At 36.0% G+C, this 23,550-nt stretch overlaps 1 protein-coding gene across 3 annotated transcripts in view; it reads left to right on the top strand.

The window, feature by feature from the left end:
- The window catches only part of GALNT18 (polypeptide N-acetylgalactosaminyltransferase 18), a 342,012-nt gene extending 318,818 nt beyond the window's left edge, over positions 1-23,194 (top strand). For all 3 annotated transcript variants that reach the window (XM_026664840.2, XM_087950986.1, XM_087950985.1), the window contains exons 10-11: positions 9,359-9,523; positions 22,756-23,194. In XM_026664840.2, coding sequence (XP_026520625.2) covers positions 9,359-9,523; positions 22,756-22,902 — 312 coding nt within the window. In that variant the 3' untranslated portion in view covers positions 22,903-23,194. The remainder of the gene's footprint in view (positions 1-9,358; positions 9,524-22,755) is intronic.
- The last annotated feature ends 356 nt before the right edge of the window (positions 23,195-23,550 follow it).

Raw genomic sequence — 23,550 nt, 5'->3', positions numbered from 1 at the left:
ACTTTTCTGAATTTCATGTAATCTGCTTAACATTGTGATGAAAAAGAACTCTCTCTTGTCAAATGTAACCATATAAAATTTCTTGAAAATTCGGACCTGCTGTTTAGTAGACATTCTCCAAAGTGTAATTGTGTATTGCAGGTTTAAAGCCAAGACACAATCATGGTTTTTAATGTAAGCAATAAAAATCTAAGAACACTGAAAAATATTTCTATAGTTAGCCTTAGGAGTTTGCAACTAACTTTGAAGATACAAAAATGATTAAAGTTTGCTTTGTAACATTGTGATGCAAACTTCAGCTCCATGTGGATATTACTATAGTTTAAAAGTACCAAAATGAAGAGTCATATGGTTCCCTTCACTTACTTCATGGATGGGCAACATTGGGCTATCCATTCAATGCTAATTTCTATCACCTTCTGTCATAACTTGCTAGCATAGTCAATGGTAGAGGAGCGCGAAGCGTGCGCTCACAGAACCGGTTGTTAAACCAGTTGCAGCCCAACCAGTTGCAGCCCACCACTGTATACTAAATAACAATCAACATGATGGGATTCCAAAAATTTTTTACTACCAGATCTGTGGGCATGGCTTGGTGGGCGTGACAGGGGAAGGTTATTGCAAAATCTCCATTCCCTCCCCACCCCACTAACCTGCTTTCCAGCTCTATTCTTTTGTGCAGGCAACAAAAGAAGACCCAGCTGATCAGTTGGGACCTGGGAGGCAGAGAATAGATGGAGGCGGGGTCAATCAGAGGTGGTATTTGCTGATTCTTCAAACTACTCAAAATTTCCATTTCTGGTTCTCCAGAACTGGTAAGAACCTGCTGAATACTACCTCAGGTCAACACCAACCTAATCATTCATAACCAATCAATGCATAAAATGTTGTAGCCCAAAAGTTAGAGAAAACTGGGGGGGGGGGATACATAGAAGAAAACAGCTAATTGTTCTAATTTAATTTCCATTTAATAAAATCTAAGCTTCATTTTGTTTAAATTTTTCTTTGCATTTAATTTTACCTGGGTTTTGTTTTAACATTTCTTAGTCTAATTTCAGCCTGTGGATCTGTAATTTTTCCTGATGTTTTAATCTGAACAACTACAGGAGAAAATAATTGTCAGTGAATAAGGTTCATAAATTGGAATAGACATGGTAACAGGTCAGCCAATGGGGACTGTTTGGTGACCCAGACGGCTCAGATCCTGGGCATGGCTTAGGTTCACTGATCTGAATGTGTGTGTGTGTGTGTGTGTGTTTCTCTGTATTATATTGCTTCTATGATTATTGATTCTGTACTTCTGGATTCTGAGTTCTGGTTCTGGCTTCTGCTGTATGGTATTACATATAAAGAAGTTTTTTATATAAATGAATCCTGCTGAATGATTTGCCTTTGTGCTGGTTGGATTGCTGCAAACTCTAACAATAATCCAAAGGACTATATCTACCAATTAATTAGTAAGTATAGTCCAGTGGTGGGATTCAAATTTTTTTACTACCGGTTCTGTGGGTGTGGCTTGGTGGGCGTGGCAGGAGAAGGATACTGTAAAATCTCCAGTCAGATGTGGTATTTTCTGGTTATCTGAACTACTCAAAATTTCCACTACCAGTTCTCCAGAACTGATCAGAACTTGCTGAATACCACCTCTGGTATAGTCCTTTGAAAATGCCATGTAAGTAAGGTATAAGAAGAGAACAAACTACTTCCAGATAAAAAGCAGTTGTTATACTTTGGGTATTTGGGAATTATTAGTTTATTAGTAAAATTCCACCAATGAACAAAAAAAAAAAAAACACCTTTTGTCCAATATAACAAATGAACAAATCACTCCTAGTATGATTTGGAAATGGATTTTTCTATTTTCAAAAATATCTTTGAGTTTTTTCAGTATCCAAGCCAAAAAGACATAAAATGCACAAGGAAAAACACATAATCTGTATTATTAATCAACTCTTTTATATATTATGCCAGCAGAAAGCAGCAGGAAAGCCACATTTTATTGGAATGGTTTCCGAGAGCCTTTTTCTCTGTGATGACAGGCAGAATGTAAGAAACCCATAAATATACATGTTTTGCTTATGGCCTTAGACAGGAAATCCCTCCCCCCATGTCCTGTTGTATTTCTTCGGATTTTGTCTCAAAAATTAGGGCTAAAAATACTTGTTGTCTTCATTTTAATTTAAATACCAGATATAAAGTCTCAAGAATTAGTTTAATTTATATACTGCAATTTCTTTCTCCAGGGTGCTACCTGAAAGATACTCAATTACAGCAACACCTATGCTTACACATGCACACATGTACATACACACATCTCATTTGAAAGAACCTAAAGAAGATGCCATATATCTTGTTATTATTCTATTGTGAAGACAACATAGATATAAATTGCAGAAATAGATGACATCTGTCATGGAGTGCCAGGTTATTACTAAGGCAGGCTTGCTTTCATGCCTATTTTTAATATTTAACATAATTAAAGGTTATATTATTGTAATATATTCTAACTTAAATACTGGCTTGCATTCATTAAAAATATTGATTCAAAGGAATGACATTTTAAAAATAATTAAAATAGTACTTTTAAGTATTATTAAAATGTTGATTCAAAATAATCCAAATGTGATGATCTTTTAAAACTCAGAATAAATTCCACACACCCACATACCTTCTACATCCCTCTGTTGTATTATTCTTTGGTACAAGAAATCTACACATTTCTACATAGTCTGGTTTAATCAGACGTGGAAGGAGAAGAAAGAAGCTTAGAAAAAATGTAGAGTTGATTCCATTATGTGAAAGACAAAGATTTCTTTAAAGATATTAAAAATAAAAATAAATCTCTTTTTCTTAAAAAAAAAAAATGTAAATGCTAAAAGTCAGCTGTAGTGTATTATATTGATAGCAAAATGTTTATAACACTTGGAAAGCCACAGGCCCATTGGTGTATTACAGCTATAGAAATAGCTTGTTAGTGGTTCTGCTCGTGGTTGGAGGGCTGAGATTGCAGCAGCAAAGAAACCCAGTAAGAAGAAAAGGAATTGGTTTTCATTTTGTTTTGCTTTGTTCATCAAATCACTATTACAGTTAGGCCGTGCTTCAGGTTCAAAGCAAAGAGGTGCTTCAAATTGCACAGCAACATGAATGGAGCACTTGTAGACAACTCTGCAAACCAAACACACCTTTTGAGGTGCTGCCATAGCACTTCAAATAGCGTCAACCTATTATCCAAAGCACCTGAGGGCAGGAGAAGAAGTAAAGAGAGACCTAATCTAGAATTAAGGAGAAATTTCCTGACAGTGACAACAATTAATCAGTGGAATGACTTGCCTTCAGAAATTGTGGGTACTCCATCACTGGAGGTTTTCAAGAAGAGACTGGACAGAATGTTATAGGATCTCCTGTCATGGGCAGGGCATTGGACTCGATGACCTACAAGGACCCTTCCAACCAGAGGTGGTATTCAGCAGGTTCTGACCAGTTCTGGAGAACCGGTAGCGGAAATTTTGAGTAGTTCAGAGAACTGGCAAATACCACCTCTGACTGGAGATTTTACAGTATCCTTCCCCTGCCACGTCCACAAGCCATGCCCACAGAATCGGTAGTAAAAAAATTGAATCCCACCATTGCTTCCAACCCTGTTATACTGCTACTTTTCTCAGAATCCCTTGGCAACTGCAGATGGAATTTCATGATACTGGAGAAATGGAACAGTGTTGTAAGGATTTGCACACAGGTGTTCTGTTCACATCCTTGTGTGTTCCATGGGCCTTTTTATTCTCATATCTGAAGAAATGCCCAATCCTAATAAAATCCGTTTCAGAACAAATTAGCAATATGCACTCCTCTTAAAATCCCAAGATAATCTGTTAAATTAAAGGTACAGGAAGTAGAGTTTGGGGATCAACTGCAGGTTCTTCCCCAGTCTCTTAAAACTTCTGAAAATCGTCCTACAACCGACTCAGCCCTGCCTTCAACATTCAGTTCTCAATCTGACAGATTGTGCACCCATGCTTCAAAGGGCTATAGAAATGAAAGAAAATGGATTATAACGTTTGCTCTTCTTTTGGCAGCTCGTGGTAAACTCTTTCATTACAAATGGATCAATGAGAATAATTTTAAAAAATTGATTCAACAAAGTGAAGAAAGCAAAGGAATCTTAAGAGCTCAATTTTTAATTACTCGGGAATAAATTTAGGACAATCCAGCCAATTAGTTGGAGAAATCCAAAGGGCAAAGAAATCACCTTAGCAAAAACTGTGTGCAGGACATAAACTAGACTGGACAACTAGAAGAGAAAGAAGAAATAATAAAATATTTTTTCCTTTATTTTTTAATGAGAAATTAACTATGCCACTTCCAGGATTTTTCTCTCACTCCATTTTGGAGCATTTCAAGGATGGTTTCAGATCCTGAGGAAAGGCATTCCCTAAATGTAAACTGATTGAACATAATGAGACTTACATCTGGGTAAAAATCCGTGAACATTTAAAAATGAAGAAAAAGGAAATCGAGTTCTGTCAGACTCTTATATTACCTTCTGATCCTTTTTCAGGCAGTTGCATATGACTTAAACTTTCACGCTGCTTTGAAATGAAAAGAATTAAAACATAAAATTGTCTTGCACTAATTATTTAACAGAAATATTATTAATGTAAAATTGTTCAAAAAATATAGCAGTCCAAACTTTGGTTTTGCAGTATGCATTATGCAAAGTAGTTGAGCACTACTCCAAATATCATTCAATTTACTCATTCCAAATGCATAACTAGACCATGTTCCAATATGGGTTTCATCTGGCAAAGTTGGCATAGTAAGACAAAGCTTTTTGATTGGAAATTAGTATATATTCCTTGTAAGCTGGCCACTTATCTAATTATTTTGCGTTAAGTTAGACATTTTACTTTAATTTTTTGCTCAGGTCTCAGTGAATCATTTGTGAGGATGTCAGTATTCTTCATCCAATGATGTTTTTATTGGTGACAATGAGTTTTCAACATTTCTCATTAACTTCATGTCAAATCTTTGCAACTTTATCATTAATATTAATGAATTCAGAGTGTTTTGTTTGAAGAAGATGCTATTTCCTCAGGCAGAATTATAGATCTTAAGATAATCTGGTTAAAAATGTACAAATGGTTCAGGAAACATGACTCCCAGATGGAGGCATGGAGATACACAAGGAGGAGCTGATAGGACTGATAAAATGGTTAAGCTTGTGAAATTGGACTGCTTGGTGGAACTATTGGTCATAGCTACCAGTTACTAGATGCAACAAAAAAAATTGCAGACCAGATATGGTAGTCCTAGGTAATAGGGAAGTATTATGATAATTAATGTCCCATAATATTAATTAGCAAAATCCAGCAGTCATTGTTCTTTAGAGTTGGATGCCAAGTAAAACTAATTTTGGTGTGATTGCCTATATCAGTGTTTCCAACCTCAGCATGTGGTTTAGATATCTGTGCTCCATCTGCTAATATTTTCCAGCCATGCTGGGATTCTGGGATTTGAATCCCCACATCTAAAAGTTTCAGAGGTTGAGAAATACTGGTCTACACCAAAGAAAGCTCAGCCAGACTTCAAAGTAAATTTGGGGCCTTTCAGCTGAATATTTTAAGGTGTTCTGAATCAAGCTAAGAACGTGAAGAAACAAATGTTTTAGATCAAAAGTTGGCTGACAACTTCCACAGTTCCTTGTTATAAAACTTGCTGCCTAAGGCTGAGGGAAAAAATGTTAAAGTCCAAAATACTGAAAAAACAGTATGTGCTAGATTTGTAACAAACGAACAAATTCAAAGTAGGCTTTTAATCTTTAATTAAAAACAATGCATTTTAATTCTTAGAGGACCTGACCCAGAGTCTACCCACACTCTTGCCCCAGCAATTTTATCATTGTGTTCAAGGGTAAAAGCAGTATGTAGTATGTAAGGAAGGCCTTGCACATCTTTGAAATCTAATATATAAGCAAATAAAATATGTAGTATGAAAATATAGCAAAGCAAATATAATTGGTTCTAGTGTTATGTTATATGAAAGACCAAAAGGCTTGTATTTAATATGTTCCAGTGATAAGGAGAGCTACTTAGGGTAGTCCATTGTCATCACTGTCATTATACAGTATGTATATACAATGAGGTAAGTCAGACATAATTGATTGAAGAAACAGATCATTTCATCATACTGAAAAATCTTGATCCAGTCATTTATAATTTGAAAGCCTAGCTGGAGATTTCTCTGCTTATCCTTCCTTTCTTTGTAATGACAAGAACAGGCTACAGAGAATTATGATATCCTCCATTTTAATATATGTTATCTTTTGTTTCCTTTTTTAAGGAAAAGAGTAGGTTAGTTATCTTGTATACCCAAACAATATTCATTTCATTAACTTATCTTAAAATATACTACAACATTGTTCCTCTAGGCTGGCCTATGTTTATGACTTGGTGGGTATGTATCAACTTTGGGGCAATGCCCCAAATGCAGAAGAGCAAGGAACACTGTTCTGATGCCTCACACGAAGGCATAAAGATAAGCTGCATCATTTCCACTAGCCTTTTGTTCAGTGCAGATGCTGGTGAAAATGCCTGCCCAGGAGGCAATGGGAAGGCAGCAAAGCTTCTGCTCTGATGAGGTTTGACAACAATGCCATGCTTCCTATAGCAAATGTGAACAGTTATCTTCTGATTATTCAATTTTGAGAAATATCCATCTATTATATTATCTTATTTTTTAATCTTAAAATCACAAGTAATGTATAACCATCCTCAATTTCAAGATTCATCTGTTATATGGGCTTTTTATCCTTGTAATTCATTTTATGTTGATTTTTAAAAAGAAATATTTTATTATTAACATGTAAACCAGCTATCAGTTATATAAACTATGATTATAATAAATAGACTAAAAAATAATACCAGGTCTTATGAAATGGCATTTTCCTCAAACATTTCAAAAACATAGTCAATCTGAGTATAAAGATTGACATGGTTCTAGTGTTTAAGATGGAACCAGATTAAAATCATGCAATCACCTTTTTACCTACCACCCACTTGCTTGGCTGCTTCTCAGACCCTCAATCTACATCCTATAGAATACTGTATGATTGAATGAGTCTGACATAAGTGTAATAATTTGTTTATCAGCAGTCATGCTGGGAAGATTGGCTGGGAATTCCATCTGTGGCATCTAAAGTTGGAAGCTGATTCAAGAGAGCAGTATATGATATCTGATTGAATGGCATTTGATTGATGATATGTCAAGCAGTAGAGAAAACTTGAAATGAAATGTCATCATGAATTGGAAGAGGTTGTCTTTTACATCGGCAAAATTATCAAACAGCATAAAAGATTACCTGCAAGGTAGACAGGATTTAAACCTAAACAATTTTCATCTTTGCAGCTTAATATCAAAACCATTCATTGTACCGAGCTATCTTTATTTAGTTTGCCACATTTATATGAGTGGAATTGGATGTGGTATGTTAAATATAAATATAGTTGGTTACATCTAAGAATTTATTCCACTAACAAAGTGGGCTACATCATAATTGAACTTATCGAATCAGAATGGAGAAATCCAGAAATTAAATATCTGCAAATGTTTTATTTTCCAATGAAATAAGAGAAATAAGTGTCATTATAGCACCACCTCTGTTGAGAGCTCAAAATTGAATCAAAACCTAATGAAGCTATAGTAATTTTTTTCCTCCTCCTCCTCCTCAAAAAAAACGCCAGACTGTACAAAAACCATAAAAACAGGAGTGAATTTACATACAATTTTGAAAATAAATATATTACACAAATGTTAAACCCCAAATTATTGGATAGGTTTGGTATCCATTCATCCAACTTCAGCATTTGGAATACAGTAAAGGTTTTCTAAGAGAATGTGTGAGACATAATAATGAAGAGTAAGCAAAATACTGAACAGCATCTCCTAATAGAGAAGAGTGGTATCAAGTAGAGAGAGAAATAAAGTTCTAAGTGGGCTGTGCAAGGCTCAGAAGGAGTAGACTCTTCAAGAACATTAGATGCTGGGTGTTCCCCAATCTACTCAGGGAAGAATTAGGGAAGGTAAAATATAATAAGTTTTTCATTTTTGCTTCATACTTAATATTTTCCTTCCATTTATCAAAATACTACAGACTGACAATTTACGGCTTAATCACTAGGCTAATGGGTTAATGGTTTTCTAAATTTTCTATGTATGTAGGTCCTCCAGACATTTTCTCCTTGATTTGACATTGTGTTACACTCAGATTTTGTGTTTGCCTTTTCATGGATTATTAGAGAACCTGTTTTATATGATTAACTTAAGTTCTGGTGTCAGAATTTGTCTTGTGTCAAATTCCTCAAACCCAATTTTGCTCCTTTCTTCTTGGATGTTCAGGGTAGTGTAATGCTCAAATTATGTTAACTCTAATCAAAATGACACTTCTATACATGAACCCTCCAGACTGTCTACCATTTATAATCACTGCTTTATTCTCTACAATAAGAACGATATCATAATGCATAAAAGATCTGTCTGCTTTGAAAAAGAGGCAGCTCTTTGATGGCTCCTCAGAAAAATGTACCCAAAATAGATTGTAAATATTACCCCTCTTCCTGCTGAAAAAAAAAATGATGTTTTCAAGTCAAATCCGATTGTAACTTCAGTATTCCTATCTTTATGAAATTAATGATGCAGTTCTCCAATCATATGGCATACAACTATGCCCGTATTAGAGAAAACAGTATTATAAATGTATTATCTTCAGGAAACTTGCTTGTAAATATATGCATATTAAGAAAAACTGTTTCATCACTGTTTCAGAATAGCACTGATGATGTTACCTAGTTTGGGTCATGAAACATCTACAAGAAAACAAGCAAGCTCAGAGAGTATCCAGGGCCTCCCCTCTTGTTTCATTACTAATAGATAAAAGCTTGATAATGGGCTACAGTTTTCATTAAGTTAAAACTGAACAGATAGGGTGCAAAATCTCCTTTTCTACTTATGACTATAACCTCGTTGCTTGTATCTTTACAATTTATATTGTTTTATTTAGTTTCCTAGTATGATTTGATTGCTTTAGTATCCTATTATGACTAAGTGTTGTATCTTATGATTCATGATGAATGTATTTATGATGACTATGATCATGATTTATCACTTATATCTTTTGTGTACACAGAGAGCTTATGCACTGAAGACAAATCCCTTGTGTGTCCAATTACACTTGGCCAATAAAGAATTCTATTCTATTCTAGAGAAACTGTCCAGATATGTCACTTCCCTGATACCTCATATTAACTTTTATCATCAGTTTCTGGGGGAAAGTCTACCTGATCTATCTTCTGCTTTCTTCTTTCAGAATGTCTACTATACAGGTAACCAACAGATTCATGTGGGTGTTCTTAGTCCTACCATTGACGATGATGACAACAGGTGCCTGGTCGATGTGAACAGCAGGCCAAGACTTATTGAATGTAGTTATGCCAAAGCCAAAAGAATGAAGCTTTATTGGCAATTTACTCAGGTATTTTTTCCCTCTTCTCTCCCTTCCCCCCACCCTAAAAAAATTCAACAGGATTGTGATGACCCAGGGTGGGATACAAAATAAACACAGTCCTAAAAAACAGATAAAGCCCCTTTTATTCCCTCACTTTGCTTCCAAACTCCAAATATCCTTGACTGAAGACAAAAAACTCCCACACAAACAGTTACAAGAAGGAGGAAAAAAAGCAACACAAACCAGGCAAGATAAGGGCTGGAGGACATCCACAGATAACAGAACACACACTGAGAAGGACGCCAAACTCAGAGAGGAACCATAAACTAGAGATATTTCCACGCTTTGTTTCCAACGCTCGCCCGTACGCATGTCCGTTCTCTTATTCAGTTGTCACAGCCCATGAAGAGGATCAAGGCCCTCTCCTCCTGAGTAGACCACATCTCCCCCTTATCCTCTCCTCCTTGCATGCCCTAGGACAGATAGGGGATGGGCCTGGGTCCTCCTCTGACTGCCCTGCCAACCTCTACCTTTCTCCAGCCTCCTCCACAACCTCCAGAGACACACTTCCACTCCCTGTCAGCTGTTCCTCCTCTCCCTCAGAGTCAGTCTCCACCAGGGGCATGACAAGGATAAAAAAAATCTAAGGAAAAGGGTTCTTTCCAACTGCTGGTAGAAGGTACTTTCAGTCATAAAGTTCAGTACAAAAAACCATGGTTTTATTTTTATTTCTTTAACACTCAGAAGTGACTCTTAGTCTGGAGAAACAGGAAACTATCTTTGATGACATGGAAAATGAGACATTGCTTCTAGACTCTTTTGTTGTTGTTGTTTTGCATGGGATCAGCTACCTATGTCCAGCATTCCACAGGTGTCAAAAAAAGAAGGAAAACAGGAAGAGTGACCTTTCTATCTCCAGGCCTTCCCAGATTGCCTCCAGTTTCCTCATGTAATTTACAAATCTGGACAAAGGAGGATCTAATCAAGCTTAGCCTGATAGAGCAGGTTGCCTACTTCAGACATTTCTTTGCTGTGTGGAAGACACTACGATGCAATAGATGGACGTAGGCCAGTGATGAAGAAAGATGGCAAACTAAATGATCAGTAAACTTTTGTATTGTATCATTTTAGATTATCAGGAGGCTTAACAAGAGAGAAAACTCTCAAATGAAGGAAAATTGGCACCACGGAAGGTGGGGAAGAGGGTAGAAATTGGATTTGAACACACTGGCCATGACACTTTCCTTTTGAATTTTTATCAGTGTTATTACAATGTAGTGGATTATGTGAAGTATCACTACAGATCAGAAGAAATATCTGGAAGCTCTCCATCTTCCTAATATTCCCAGACAAAAGACCTGAAGAGAAAATGAAGCTCCTTCCTTTGTGTCCTGGTGATAAATTAAAAGGCAACAGAATAATGGAAGTCACACTATTGAGAAAGGATTGTTTTGCTAATATTCAGGGTAATTAAAATATTGTTGCTTCTGTAGATTCTAAATGGGATGCAAAATGGGCTTGCATGCAGCAAGCTGCAAAAAAAAAAACTGATAAGAGTAATTGAAGGCTTAAGAAGGAAATGTGTTCGCTGTGCTTGTGTTTGGTCTAATAAAAGAAATACATCTCTCTGAAAAAGAGGACATCCTTCTTTTCTGTATCTCAACCCTCCAGTAATGATTCTGGTTAGAGAGAAGAGGAGGAGGCTGTGGGCTTTGCAGATCTGCCTAGCAAGATGACCTTGGATTCCATCCACAGATGATATTTTTCATTCATTCATTCATTCGTTAGCTTTTGTGTTATTTCAGACAAAATACTCTGAATTATAGCTGATTTTTCCAGCTCAATTAAGATTTTAGCTGGTGTTAATATGAAACCTATCGCTGTTGGGTTTCATTCTCTATTTTCCAAGCTGGCTGTGATTTTGTTTTGCTTGAGTTTTTAAGAATTAATAAGTAATCAAATTTGCACTTCCAACAAGCAAGTCACTCAAAGAACATAGGTATCCATCCATGTTTGCACTTCTCAGAACTTTGCAATATGCTGTGCTGTTTAGCAAAATAAGATGTAGTCAATGTACCCACATTAGGGAAACCACAAAATATCAAATTGCAAGTAATAGGAATAACAGTCAAAATGCATGTATTAGAGAAAAATGCATACAAAAATATGTGAATTCATGAAAAACATTATATATTTTGTCCTATCCATCTCTGTATGTGCAAAAATGGTATGGATATGAAAATGGAATGTAGGATAAAAAGTAGGAGAAACTTAGGAGTATACAAAACATTTTAGCCTCAAGCCAACTCTTGAAAAACCATGGCCTTTGTTTCAAGACTTGGACAAAATATACTGAAATAAATCTTGATTATTTTGACCAATTCTGGGTTTGTGAGTCCTGATTGATCCAATTGGCTGTTCTGTGACTTGTGCCTGGTCTGTTTTTACTCAGGCTTCCTCCATCTAGCCAGTACAATAAGTGGGACCAGTCATACCCCTCCTGCTTTGCGTTAGATTTTGTCTGGATAATGTGAAAGTGAAAGGTCGAGAGGAAAGCAGAAGTTAAGCCTCAGAAAAATTGGTGGTAGCCACCAATCTACTAATATTTTGTATTACTTTTTTTAAATTTATATTCCACCTTTATTATTCTTACAAATAAGATGTCAAACATATCCAACACTTACTTCCTCCTATTATTCTCCACAACAACAACCCTGTGAGGTAAGTTGGGCTGAAAGAGATTGACTGGCCCAAAGTTACCCAGCTGGCTTTCATGCCTAAGACAGGACCAGAACTCAAAGTCTTTCTAGCCTGGAGCCTTAACCACTGGACCAAGCTGGCACTAATTTTTCATGGTATTTTGCTTAAAAATTCAAGGATCAGATTAGATGAGGATGGGCTGATACATGAATATATATGGGTACCTTTAAAAACTATTGCTATATATATTTACATATAAGCCCATCTCTAGATAACTCAATCCAAATATGTGTTGCACTTGATTCTGATCATGCAATGATATATGGGCTCTAGGGCTATGAAAAGCCTTTGAAAAGGGCAGGAACATCTAAAAGGCCCGTTTTTGAGTCACAAAAAACAGCTGCATCATTTGGAAGGTTACTCATTTTCTGTACCTTCTGAAGTTGCCTAAATAAGCTTTGCAAATGACATGGCTACTTTAACAATCATTATCTACATTCCAGCAAGCTGCAAAGCAACTCTGTGGATGGCTTTGCCAAGTCAAAAGGTGTGTGTGCTGCAGTGCTTTGTAACCAAAGGTGGCTATTGTATCTCTTATTGTGTAAAAGCAAGGCCTAGTAATTCAGTGTTGGTTAGCAAGCTTGGCGTTTGGGGTGTATGTGCAATCTTTAAATGCTCTTGTTCAGAATCCGCTTTAAAATACCAAAATAAATACCTGTGTTGCCAGTAGGTGGTCATAAATCTTTGCTCAGGCTGTTGGAGCTTATTTTATATTTAAATCAGAGTCTCAAGCTCTGAGTATGCATTAAGTGTGAGCAGTGTCTGATATGTTTTGCTGTTTTTTTCTTCTTCTTTAAATAGCATGATAAAATATAACAGTTAAAAGTGCAAGCTTGGATGCAGCGCAGAGATATTAACTATTATTTGTTAGCTCTTAAAAAGTAGCTTTCTTAGTAACAAGTACAATTTCTAATGGCTGGCTGGGTTTTACTTTCTAACCCCACTATTATTAAAGTGCTTAAGTGTCCCATTACAACCAAAGTAGCTGTTAATAAAAGCATGAGTGTTTAATTATATTTGTTCTTTGTGCACCATGTAATGATATGTGGGAAAGATCTTGACATTGGGCAAAGAGATACTGCCAATAGAAGAGTCACATAAGAGAAAGGATAGCTTGCAACTAAATAAATAGATGTGGCAAGAGGCTTCGAAGATATCCTTCCTAGTATCTTAGGCAGTAAAGGAGATGGGTAGGATTGTACTTTCAGACTTGCAAGGTTCTGATATTGTAGCTTTATACTATCCCACAGGCAGGGCTAACATCAGTCTTGCAAGTCTGACAGTACAACCCTCCTCCCTGAAATCAGAAAAACATTATTGGTATGTATATTTAAATATTCTACTGCACCACTTCTTGTTTTTCATTTCCATGCATTATAGTGCTGCTTGATAAACAGTAACAGGATGTTCTGTGATAGGAAATCCAAATATTAACTCAAAACAACATCAAAGCAAACTTAATACTGCCTCATAACCAGGCAAATGACTTGTCGATTCTGAATAAGTTTAAATAACAATAGAAACAAAGGTATGTTACTCACATTTGAACTTGGTTCTTTCTGAGCTTGGTTGTTTGTTTGCACATGTTTCATTACCCAATTAGATAACATCATTAATCTCACAACACATGGAAAAATCTCATAGTTCAACTGGGAAATTGTATGTAAACAGAGAGCAAACCTCACACCTGCTAACACCGATGATGTTACTTGGTCAGGTAATGAAATATCTTCAAGCAAACAACCAAGCTCAGGAGTCACCAAGGAGTCCACAATTCAACATGTTTCACCATTTTCTCCTGTGGCTTATTTTTGTTCCTTAGCCTGTCAAGCTGAAATATTGTTCATTTCTTTCTAATTTAAGGGTTAGATAATAGAAACCACAAGGTTTAAAACCAAAAATGAAGGGATAAGGTGTTCTTTCAATTGATTTTCTCTCAGGCTGTTTGAAGATGCAATCCCAGTACATCTTGTAGTTATGAGATTGGGAAAGGTTGGTCTATTGTAACATGGCATTTACTGCTTCTCCTCTAAGCATTCAGCCTACATTGGAGCTAGGTAAATGCCAAATATTTGTTAATCACATTTTGGCTTCTGAAGTTATTCCTACAACCTCATTTCCTTTGTTCACTGCCTCTTACATTCTGAGATTATATTTGAATTGCCCTTGCTAGAACTGATTGCAAAAAAAGTTGAAACAATGCCAGCAAAGTTTCTTTTAAATTAAATTTAAATTAAATTTAAATTAAATTAAATTAAATTTAAATTAAATTTCAGAAAAATCACTGTAAACAATGTGGCATAAACAAAGACATGTTAGCTGGTTTTATTATTTCTCGTTTCACAGTTATTGACATACTTTATGGGTGTTTCTAAAATCTAAATAATCTATCATTAGATTTTGATTGGCATTATACTTTATTAAAATATTCTTGCTGAAGTCATCTCTAGCTCTTTTCTTGTCTAAAACCTGAGGATAGATGCTTTGTAGTGTGTTTATGTCACCTAAGGATTCATGCTGTACAAAATGTTTTTCGGCTTTACTGAATATGACTTATTTGGGAGCCAGATGTTCACAAGCATCTGTTTGACAATTCACGCTTCAAGAGAAAGCTTTGTGTCTAATGTTTCAGCTCAGAATCCAGTCTCTCTTGAGAATTCAGGCCATGGTCATGGCAGAAGAAACTCAACATTTTCAGGCAGTTTCAGGCCACGGCAGCATTTTAGGGGGAAATTGAGGGGGGAGAACACAGAGAGATACCTAGCCAATAAACAACTTATCCAATCAACTATTTTTTTTTATCATATATCCCATTTTTTAAAAAAAATAATAAAGTAAGAAATAACATACTGCATAATATTGCAGCTGTTTAAATTCAAAACAACTAAAAACATAAAAGCATTTAAACATGACAATAGACATATCCATGTGTACATATGCTCAGTGCTCAGAGAAGGAAGAGATGGTGAAGAGAGATTTTAAGAAAGCCAAGTAAAGGCTTCTGTCTTAACTATAGTGTAGAACTGTCCACATTGCTGTCTCATAGACTAATTATGGAGATGTGGTTGAAGCACTTGAGGGTATTATTTGATTTGGCCTGGTTGCAGCAAACCAGCTGTTAAATTCTTTTTCTTTCTCTGAGACATAGCAGGATGAGGTTGAGAGGAGAACTCACAATGCCCACCAGCAGGCCTGAACTGCTCACCTCCCTGCATCCCTGCAGGCTGCCTCTTCTACGGGCATGCTACGGTTCAGGAACAAGGAAAAATGACTATGGGTAATTTCCAGTTTAGTTTGTCATCCAGCACAAGTCCAGTCAATTCCTGTATCCAGATGACAGCAAGCACACCCACCATTCAGTGGAAGGAAGGAAGGAAGGAAGGAAGGAAGGAAGGAAGGAAGGAAGGAAGGAAGGAAGGAAGAAAGAAAGAAAGAAAGAAAGAAAGAAAGAAAGAAAGAAAGAAAGAAAGAAAGAAAGAAAGAAAGAATAGTTGATATTTATTTATTAACCATTAGTAAATATCAAAATATTAAAATGGCAAAACAGAACAGAAAGCATGCAAAACTAATAAAAAGGCAAAGGATGCAATAACAGCCGACTACATTATCTATATCCAGCCTTTTCCCTTTTATGTATATAATATGGCAAAATTGAGATGGAAAGTATGATACTAGTCTAGCCTTCCTTTTATTCCGCACATGAAGAAGAAAGCAAATTTGAAGGAAGCAAATTTGGTGGACAGAAATAATGTATCTGACAGTTCCACTGCTAGAAAAAATTTAGGGTGACTGGCTGGCTAATCTGAAGAGAAAGAGGGCCAGGCAGACTGTGGCCAGTTGCCCAGAATCAAATCAAGGGGCACAGAAGTGGGCCAGGATGAAGCCCATGATGCGAATGCTACATAGATAGCTAGGGAAACATGGGGACTCAAGAAAAAAATATTTCCATCTCAAAAAGAGGGAAAAATATATAGAGAAAGTTTACCCCAACTGCAATGCCCAAGATATAACATTGCACAGAGGCTCTGAGAGAACATTATATGGAAATTATATGCTGTGGATGGGGGGAGAGAATGCTATGGGCTTATACATTAGAGAATTTTAAAGCTGTAAGCCACTCAGAATAACCATGTATGAATTGGGTTGTCATACAAGTTTGTTTAATAAAATAACAAAATAAAATTATATCTATAGCAAATTCTCGACTTAAAGGATTAATAGAGGAAAGGAGTAAAGCAGAATGCCTGTGGAATCATTAGTAGGTTTACATACATTTATAGGGTGCATTTTATGCACGTATTAAATACCAATTTTAACATGCTGAGAGGTAGAGAGTGTATGAACTGTTGCATTTGAAATCTATTAAGCCAGGGGTTCACAAACTTGGCAACTTTATGACTTGTGGACTTCAACTCCCAGAATTCTCCAGCCAGCTATGCTTTAACAAGTCTTAAAGTTGCCAAGTTTGGAGACCTCTGTATTAAGCTAAGGTCCATTAAACTTAGAGCTTATTGTATTGGTTCTTCATTGTTTTGAGAAGGTTTCTGTTCTTAGTGAATAAGCAATTCTTTTTCACTATAGATCACCTTCTTGCTAGACTATGGTGATAATGATACGTTAGGAATGGAAATCCAGGCAAGCATTAGAAAAGCTTTGAAGAATAACCAACACTTCAGACTAGTTCAGCCTTTTGATCATATGGCTCAATATAGAATTATAGGGCTGGAAGGATCTTAGAAATCTTCCAGTCCAATCCCCTGATCAAGGGTTAGGGTTAGGGTCCCTATACCATCAAGGACAAATGGTTGTGCAATCTTTTCTTGAAAACCTCCAGTGATGGAGTACCTAAAATTCCGGAAGGCAAGCTATTCCATTGATTAATTGTTCTCCTTCTCCTTCTTCTTAGTTCTTAGTTGGAAGTCCTTCTGACAAGCTTCCATCCATTACTTCTCAGCCTGCCCTCAGCTGTTATGGAAAAAAAAATCAACCCCCTATTCCCTGTGGCAGCTCTTCAAGTTTTGTAAGACAACTATCATGTCATCCCCAAGCCTTGTCTTAATTAAGCTAAACACACCCAGTTCTCTTCATTGTACAAGCTGTCATCTTATCTTTATTGCTCTTCTCTGCACTCTTTCTAGAGTCTCAGCATTAATTTTTTTTTTTTTTGTATCATGGTGACCAGAACTGGACACAGTATTCCAAGTGTGGCCTCACTGGTACACTATAGAAGGGTACTATCACTTCCTGTGACCTCAATGCTATCCCTGTGTTCATACAATCTAAGACTGTATTGGCTTTTTATGGCAGCTGTAGCATGCTGCTGACTCATTCTTAAGTGGTGGTCCACCAGGATTTCTGTTGAGCCAGGTTCTGCCTATTCTGATAGAATATTCTGTATTCTAACCAATAAAATTTGGTTTTTCCTGCCTAAATGCAGGACCTTACTTTTCTCACCACTACACTGCATCTTGTTGGATAGGGCCCAATGCTCAAGCCTGTCAAGATATTTCTGAATCTTCAGTCCCTCTTCCATACTGTCCTCTGACTGAGAGCATCTTTTCAGTTGCCTGAATATCCCACTGGTAAAAGTAAAATATAATTTTAACTGTTCCTTGTTCCTTTCTAACTCTCTTTGCCGCCTTTCTTACATTTCTTTACCCCCTTCTCCACTTTTCCTGCAGCACAGGTATTCCATGGGTGACATTTTAATTACAAGATGTTTGAATGCACACCTGGCACTTTGAATTATTGGTGTATTGCAAAGGCATCTAGAAGAACTGAGTTCTACAGAATTCATTTCTAGCTGTTAAATATCTGGTAGAATGGGAGGATGAGGCTAACTTGCAAAGTTCCCATCTTTCTTCGATACAGAACCATCTAGCGAATTATTAAATTAAATTGAGGATCTATTTAATGTATTTTTATGCTACGCATAATAGGCTTCTTGTGGATATATGGTGACAACTCCTTAGTTGCATAATAAAGAGATACGATTCTTATAATATCTTGAAATACTGCAGAAGGTTAAATCTGATAATTACAACCTTTCACTTGATTTCTTGATTATGGTATAACTTTAACCTAAGTTGTTCAGTAAGGCAAGCTGAATAAAAGAATTATTTGAGTCTATACAAGTATTCAATGAGATAATTTCATAGTTGCATTCATTCCCCACACTAGCCAAAATTCTCAACCAAAATGCAGTTTGTAATTTATATTTGATCAGTCCATCTCTTCTTCATGTCTGTCCAATGGGTATGAGATAGCTAGTGCAACAATTTAGTGGTAATAAATATAAAACCAAACAGTTATGGATAATGTTGCAAACAAAGATATGAAGTTAAGATATTCCACAAGTCATTTCTTTGACACAGTCAACTAGAAATATATACTATGCACAATTGCATGCCATCATTTTTTAAAGTATCTAACATTAATGCAACTTCAGCCTTTTTATCTCCCTTTATCTTTTTATCTATAGAGCAGCTTTTGTCTTAATACTGAATAATACTTCAGACTCGACCTTGAGAATCTGACCTTTATTTAATAGAAGAGAGAGGGAGCTAACTTTTCTCTTTTTTTTCTGAAAATGGGGGGTGGGGAAGTAAATTAAAATTAATATTATATTAATATTATTTTTTTTGTGTTGTTTTTTTTTTTTTTTGTGGTTTTTTTGGGGGGGGGATAAATTTTTTTTTATAAAAAATATTTTTTTTTTTTTTTTTTTATAAAAAGACCTTTATTAATTTGTGGGGGGTAATATATCTGTTAAATTAATAGCAGAATATTCAGTTTAAGTAACAATTTAAGGTAAGATCAATAGCTCTTTTCCCAGATAAATAACTTACTTTTTCCTTTGTTCCACAAGTCATCCATATTCCCTCTAGCTATGATATGACTCCTTTTATATGACATGGCATCATGATGCTTTCTTTGTCTCATTTGTAGCCCATGCTAAAAGCAAAATTTCTTTAGCTATTCCAGTTTTAAAATAGTGCTTTCCCTCTTGTCCTGACCTAGTTTCCATGTGCTTCACAGATGATGGGGTTGATGATGGGATCTGCTGGGATTTGCTCAGTTCTTATTGGCCACTTTAGACTGCTACAAGAACGCCCCTCCCTTCCTATCACTGACCATTTTTGCTTGGGCTGCAGGAAAGACCAGGTAGTTGGCTTCCACAGACTGGTTGAATCAGATATGTTACAAAAAAAAACCTGGCCTGATCTAACATGGTATCCTTATGTTCAATAATTTAACACTCTTTTGAGAGGTATATCTGTGCTGTACAACTTGATTTCCACTGCTTCGCTTCTCAGAATCCCACGTGTGTGAGATTTGGAGAAAGAAAACTTGGGAAGTTCTGTCCACTGCTTGGGAGCTTCCCACTTCCCAACCCTTCCCAGGAACAAGCCCAGGAAAGCTGTGATGCAATCCTGCTCCATAGATCCTGAAAGTTTTATTTTTTGTGTCTCAACATAGCAATCCAAACTGAGCATTGATGGACAGGATCACATGATGGGAAAGGAAGAACAGCTTTGCCTTGTACATAGTTTGCACTCTTGTGGGTTGCTTGGCAGAACATTGATATTAAAATATTGTTTAATCATAGTCTTTCTTGCTAGAATATTGTTTCCATAAAACAATTTTCCACTAGTGTGTAATGTTTTAAATGAAATATTTTTAGATGTCGGTCTTCTAAAATAAGTACAGAAGAATTGGGCATTGCTTACTCAAGTGGTAGCCACCAGCATTGTCTTTTTGAAAAATATCCAACTATAGCTGTTTTTTAAGTAGTGGCAGTTTAGAACTTTGTCTGTTCATGTGCTTACAAAAAAAAAGAGAGAGAAATCAGTAAAAGGAAAAGGGTCACTGGATTCATTGGACAACTATAGATGCGATGGAGAACATCTAGAGCAGGGTGTCAACCTTGATTTAATATTTTTTTTTAAACAAGTTTTATTAATTTTCAAAACACACAAATCATCATTATCCATTACATGTTTAAACCTTTTTCCATTATAAATTTAACAAGTCAGATAAACTATAATTCTGTTTTAAACCATTTCCATATAAACATACAAAAACCTCTTATCCAATTTCCCTTTATTTCTCTTTACTCTTATTCAATTTTATTATTATTATTTCATCTATTTCTTTCTGATTTAGTTACCATTATTCTCATTCTATATTTCTACAAGGTTTTATTAATTCTCCCCAAAAAACAACAACATATACACACAACACACAAAACATAAAAAAGATCTTTTTGGAAAGTAACTTGGACCCAGGTATCTCTCTTTTCATGGACTTCAATTATATTCATGCTCATCTTACATATCATTACTTATTTTATTTACCATTCTAAGTCTTCTATATTAACTTCTCCACATATTTCACTCTTCTTAATTCTATCTTAATTAATCATCTTAATTTGAGTCATTATATTTATATCTTTTGTCCATTCTCTATTGTACCTTTGTCTCATTCCTTTTAAAAAGAAAGAAATTTCTCCTGAAATCACTAATCAGAGTATGATGCCTTTCTATCTTCCCACTAAATTAATCAAATTAATCTTTAAAATACCCAATCCGATTTTGCTTGGTACATTCTAACTGAATAATACATCTAAAACAATTAAATACATAGTTAAACAATAGATTTAAATATTAAAAACAAAATACTATAATGAAAGTTTTATAATAACATCAGTACCATAATCTTATTAAACTCTTTAATTAAAGTTTAATATTCTAAATCTCCCCTCATATTATATTTTCAAACCAATCATTATTAACATTCCAACATTTTAATCTCTTATCAACTCTCAAGCCATTTAAATTTTCTATTTCTGATACAATACTACAATATCATCTTATGTACCTTGCAAAATCTCTTTGAAGAAATTATACTTATCCTTTATCCCTAAAAAAAATTTCTTTTTTCTCATTTAATTTCAAAACTTTGTAGCTTTTCTCCACCTTTTCCCTTTCTTTCTTCCCCCAACAAACCTTTCTAGCCCCCCTTCTTCTAGCCTCTGCCTTACTGGCTTCCCTTCTCTGTCGTATTCCTCTTCCCTTTTGTTTACCATCCTTATATTGATTTTGCACCTTGTTTTTCCCTTTCTTAAATGTTTTTTTTAATCTTAAGTCCTTTATTTCTCTTCTTTTTCCTCTTCCTTCCCTCCTGGTCGAGTTCTGAGATTTATTAAAGATGGCTTCCTCTCTTTGTTCTTTTTCTGCTGTCTTCATCTGTTGCAATGTTTGTTGATAGTTAATAAGCGCCATTTCTAAAAAAAGGAAGGCTTCTTTCAAACCAGCTTTACCATTTTGTTTTGCTTGCTCATAATCTTTTCTCAGTTCCTCGATAGAAGAAGCCATTATAAATCTTTTCTTTTCTTTTCTCTTACAACAGCCAGAATATTCCAAAGGAAAAATAAGACAATCCCAAAGTTCTCAGTCAGTCCAAACCAAGACAGAGTTCCCACTCTCTCCTCCTAGGGTAGTATCAATTAGAAAAAAAGAAAGTCCAAACCTGTTTCTTAAAGTCTTATTGCAATATATTTTAGTCTTTCAATCCTTAAGGCATCTCCTCCAACAATGTCTTAGCATACAAATATTTTTTTTTTTAGTCCTCTCTTTTCCCACTCATCACTTAGAACCAGTTTTCACCTAAAAAAAATAGGTTTCTTAATATTCACTTTTTATTCCGTAAAAAAAGAGGGTAAGCTATCCTTTCAGCACCATTAAACTGCCGCTTTTTTCCTCTTCTCGAAGGTATCATTCAGAAAGTCGTACTTTTCAGGAATTTTGTTAAATATGTCTTAGAGTCCTAGGAACCAAGAAAGACTTTCTCCTCTCAAGCACTTTCTCCACTTCCTCCTGCGTATTCTTACCCGGCTGCCAGCTTCTTTGTGGCGGCCATTACGGTTCCGCCGCTAGCACCGTCCTGCAGAAAAGGGGGTTCTTACTCAAGGGGTCTGCAGCACCAGCATTGTCTTTTCCCGGATCCCCCCCTTCAACTATATCTGTTTTTTGCAAGTAGTGGCCCTAGCTCCAGAACTTTGTCTGTTCACGTGCTTACAAAAAAAGAGAGAGGGATCGCAGTAACCAGCCAAAAAGGGTCACTGGATTCATTGGACGAAGCTATAGATGCGAACCGGAGAACATCTAGAGCAGAGTGTGAAACTTGATTTAATTGAGGGCTGCATCAGGGTTGTGTTTGACCTTAGGGTCCAGGAGGGCTGTGGTCGAGGTGGCCAGCTCAATGTCACTTGTATCAGGGGCGCTGGTGTTGGCCTGAGCACTCTGCCAGCGAAAACGGCCTCCTGCAACCCTCTGCCAGTGAAAAGGGTCCATCCAACTTTCAAATTCTCCCCAAATCGCTTACATAAATGAAAACTTGGAATCTCTTTGATTAAATAACTAGAACTATCATGAGTTGAAAACTGATCTTTAACTTAAATATTGACTCTGCATTTTCTCTTTCTCCACTTTTAAAAGGGAGGTCCAATCCAGAACAGAAAATCCAAACGTTGCCTGGAACTGCAGGAAAACAGCGACAATGAATTCGGATTCCAACTAGTTCTCCAGAAATGTTCTGGCCAGCACTGGTCTATAACAAACATCCTGAAAAGCTTGCCGACATAGACTTTCGAGTGGGAGTGGAGATCTTCTCATTACTCTTCTTGCTACTATGTAGCGAAAGTTTTGCAATGACACCTGCAGTTTCCCTCCTTGTTTCATTTTTGTGTGAGTGTGTGAATGTCCACTTGAGGGCTAAGAACAGACACTTTTATTTCATAACGGCATTTTCATGTGATTTACAGATTGATTCTGAATGGCAGGTGATGGTAGAATATGTTAAAGTATTTTGCAATTGTACATAGGGGGAGAATGGAAAATATTTATAATTCAGACAATAAAATTTTATTGAATAAAAACACAATGGTCTCTTTGTTTAATTAACCGAGGTAAGCAAGCTACAGAGCAATCTGTGCATGTAATGTATATCCCATTTGTTTTTTCTTTTACTTTTTCATAAGAACATTTAGAATTTTAGAATATTTCTTTTAGTCCAGTGGTCCATTTCAAAAAAGTTTACCACCAGTTCGGTGGGTGTGGCTTGGTGGGTACGCTTTGGGCACGTGCACCAAACATGCACTTTGCACAGGCGCAGAGACGTTCTGACTCTCCCTATTTGTTGTCTCTTCCTTCTAACTACAATTTACCAATATTAGTGCATTATTCAGGGAACTTTTAAACCCATACAAAAGCACACAACGTTCCTGCATCGAT

Source organism: Notechis scutatus, chromosome 1 (genome assembly GCF_049901735.1).
Source record: "Notechis scutatus isolate UNSWTSFEM ecotype Mainland chromosome 1, rNotScu1.2, whole genome shotgun sequence".
In the NCBI taxonomy this organism is placed as follows: Eukaryota; Metazoa; Chordata; class Lepidosauria; order Squamata; family Elapidae; genus Notechis; species Notechis scutatus.
This window is presented reverse-complemented; position numbering and strand designations above follow the sequence as displayed.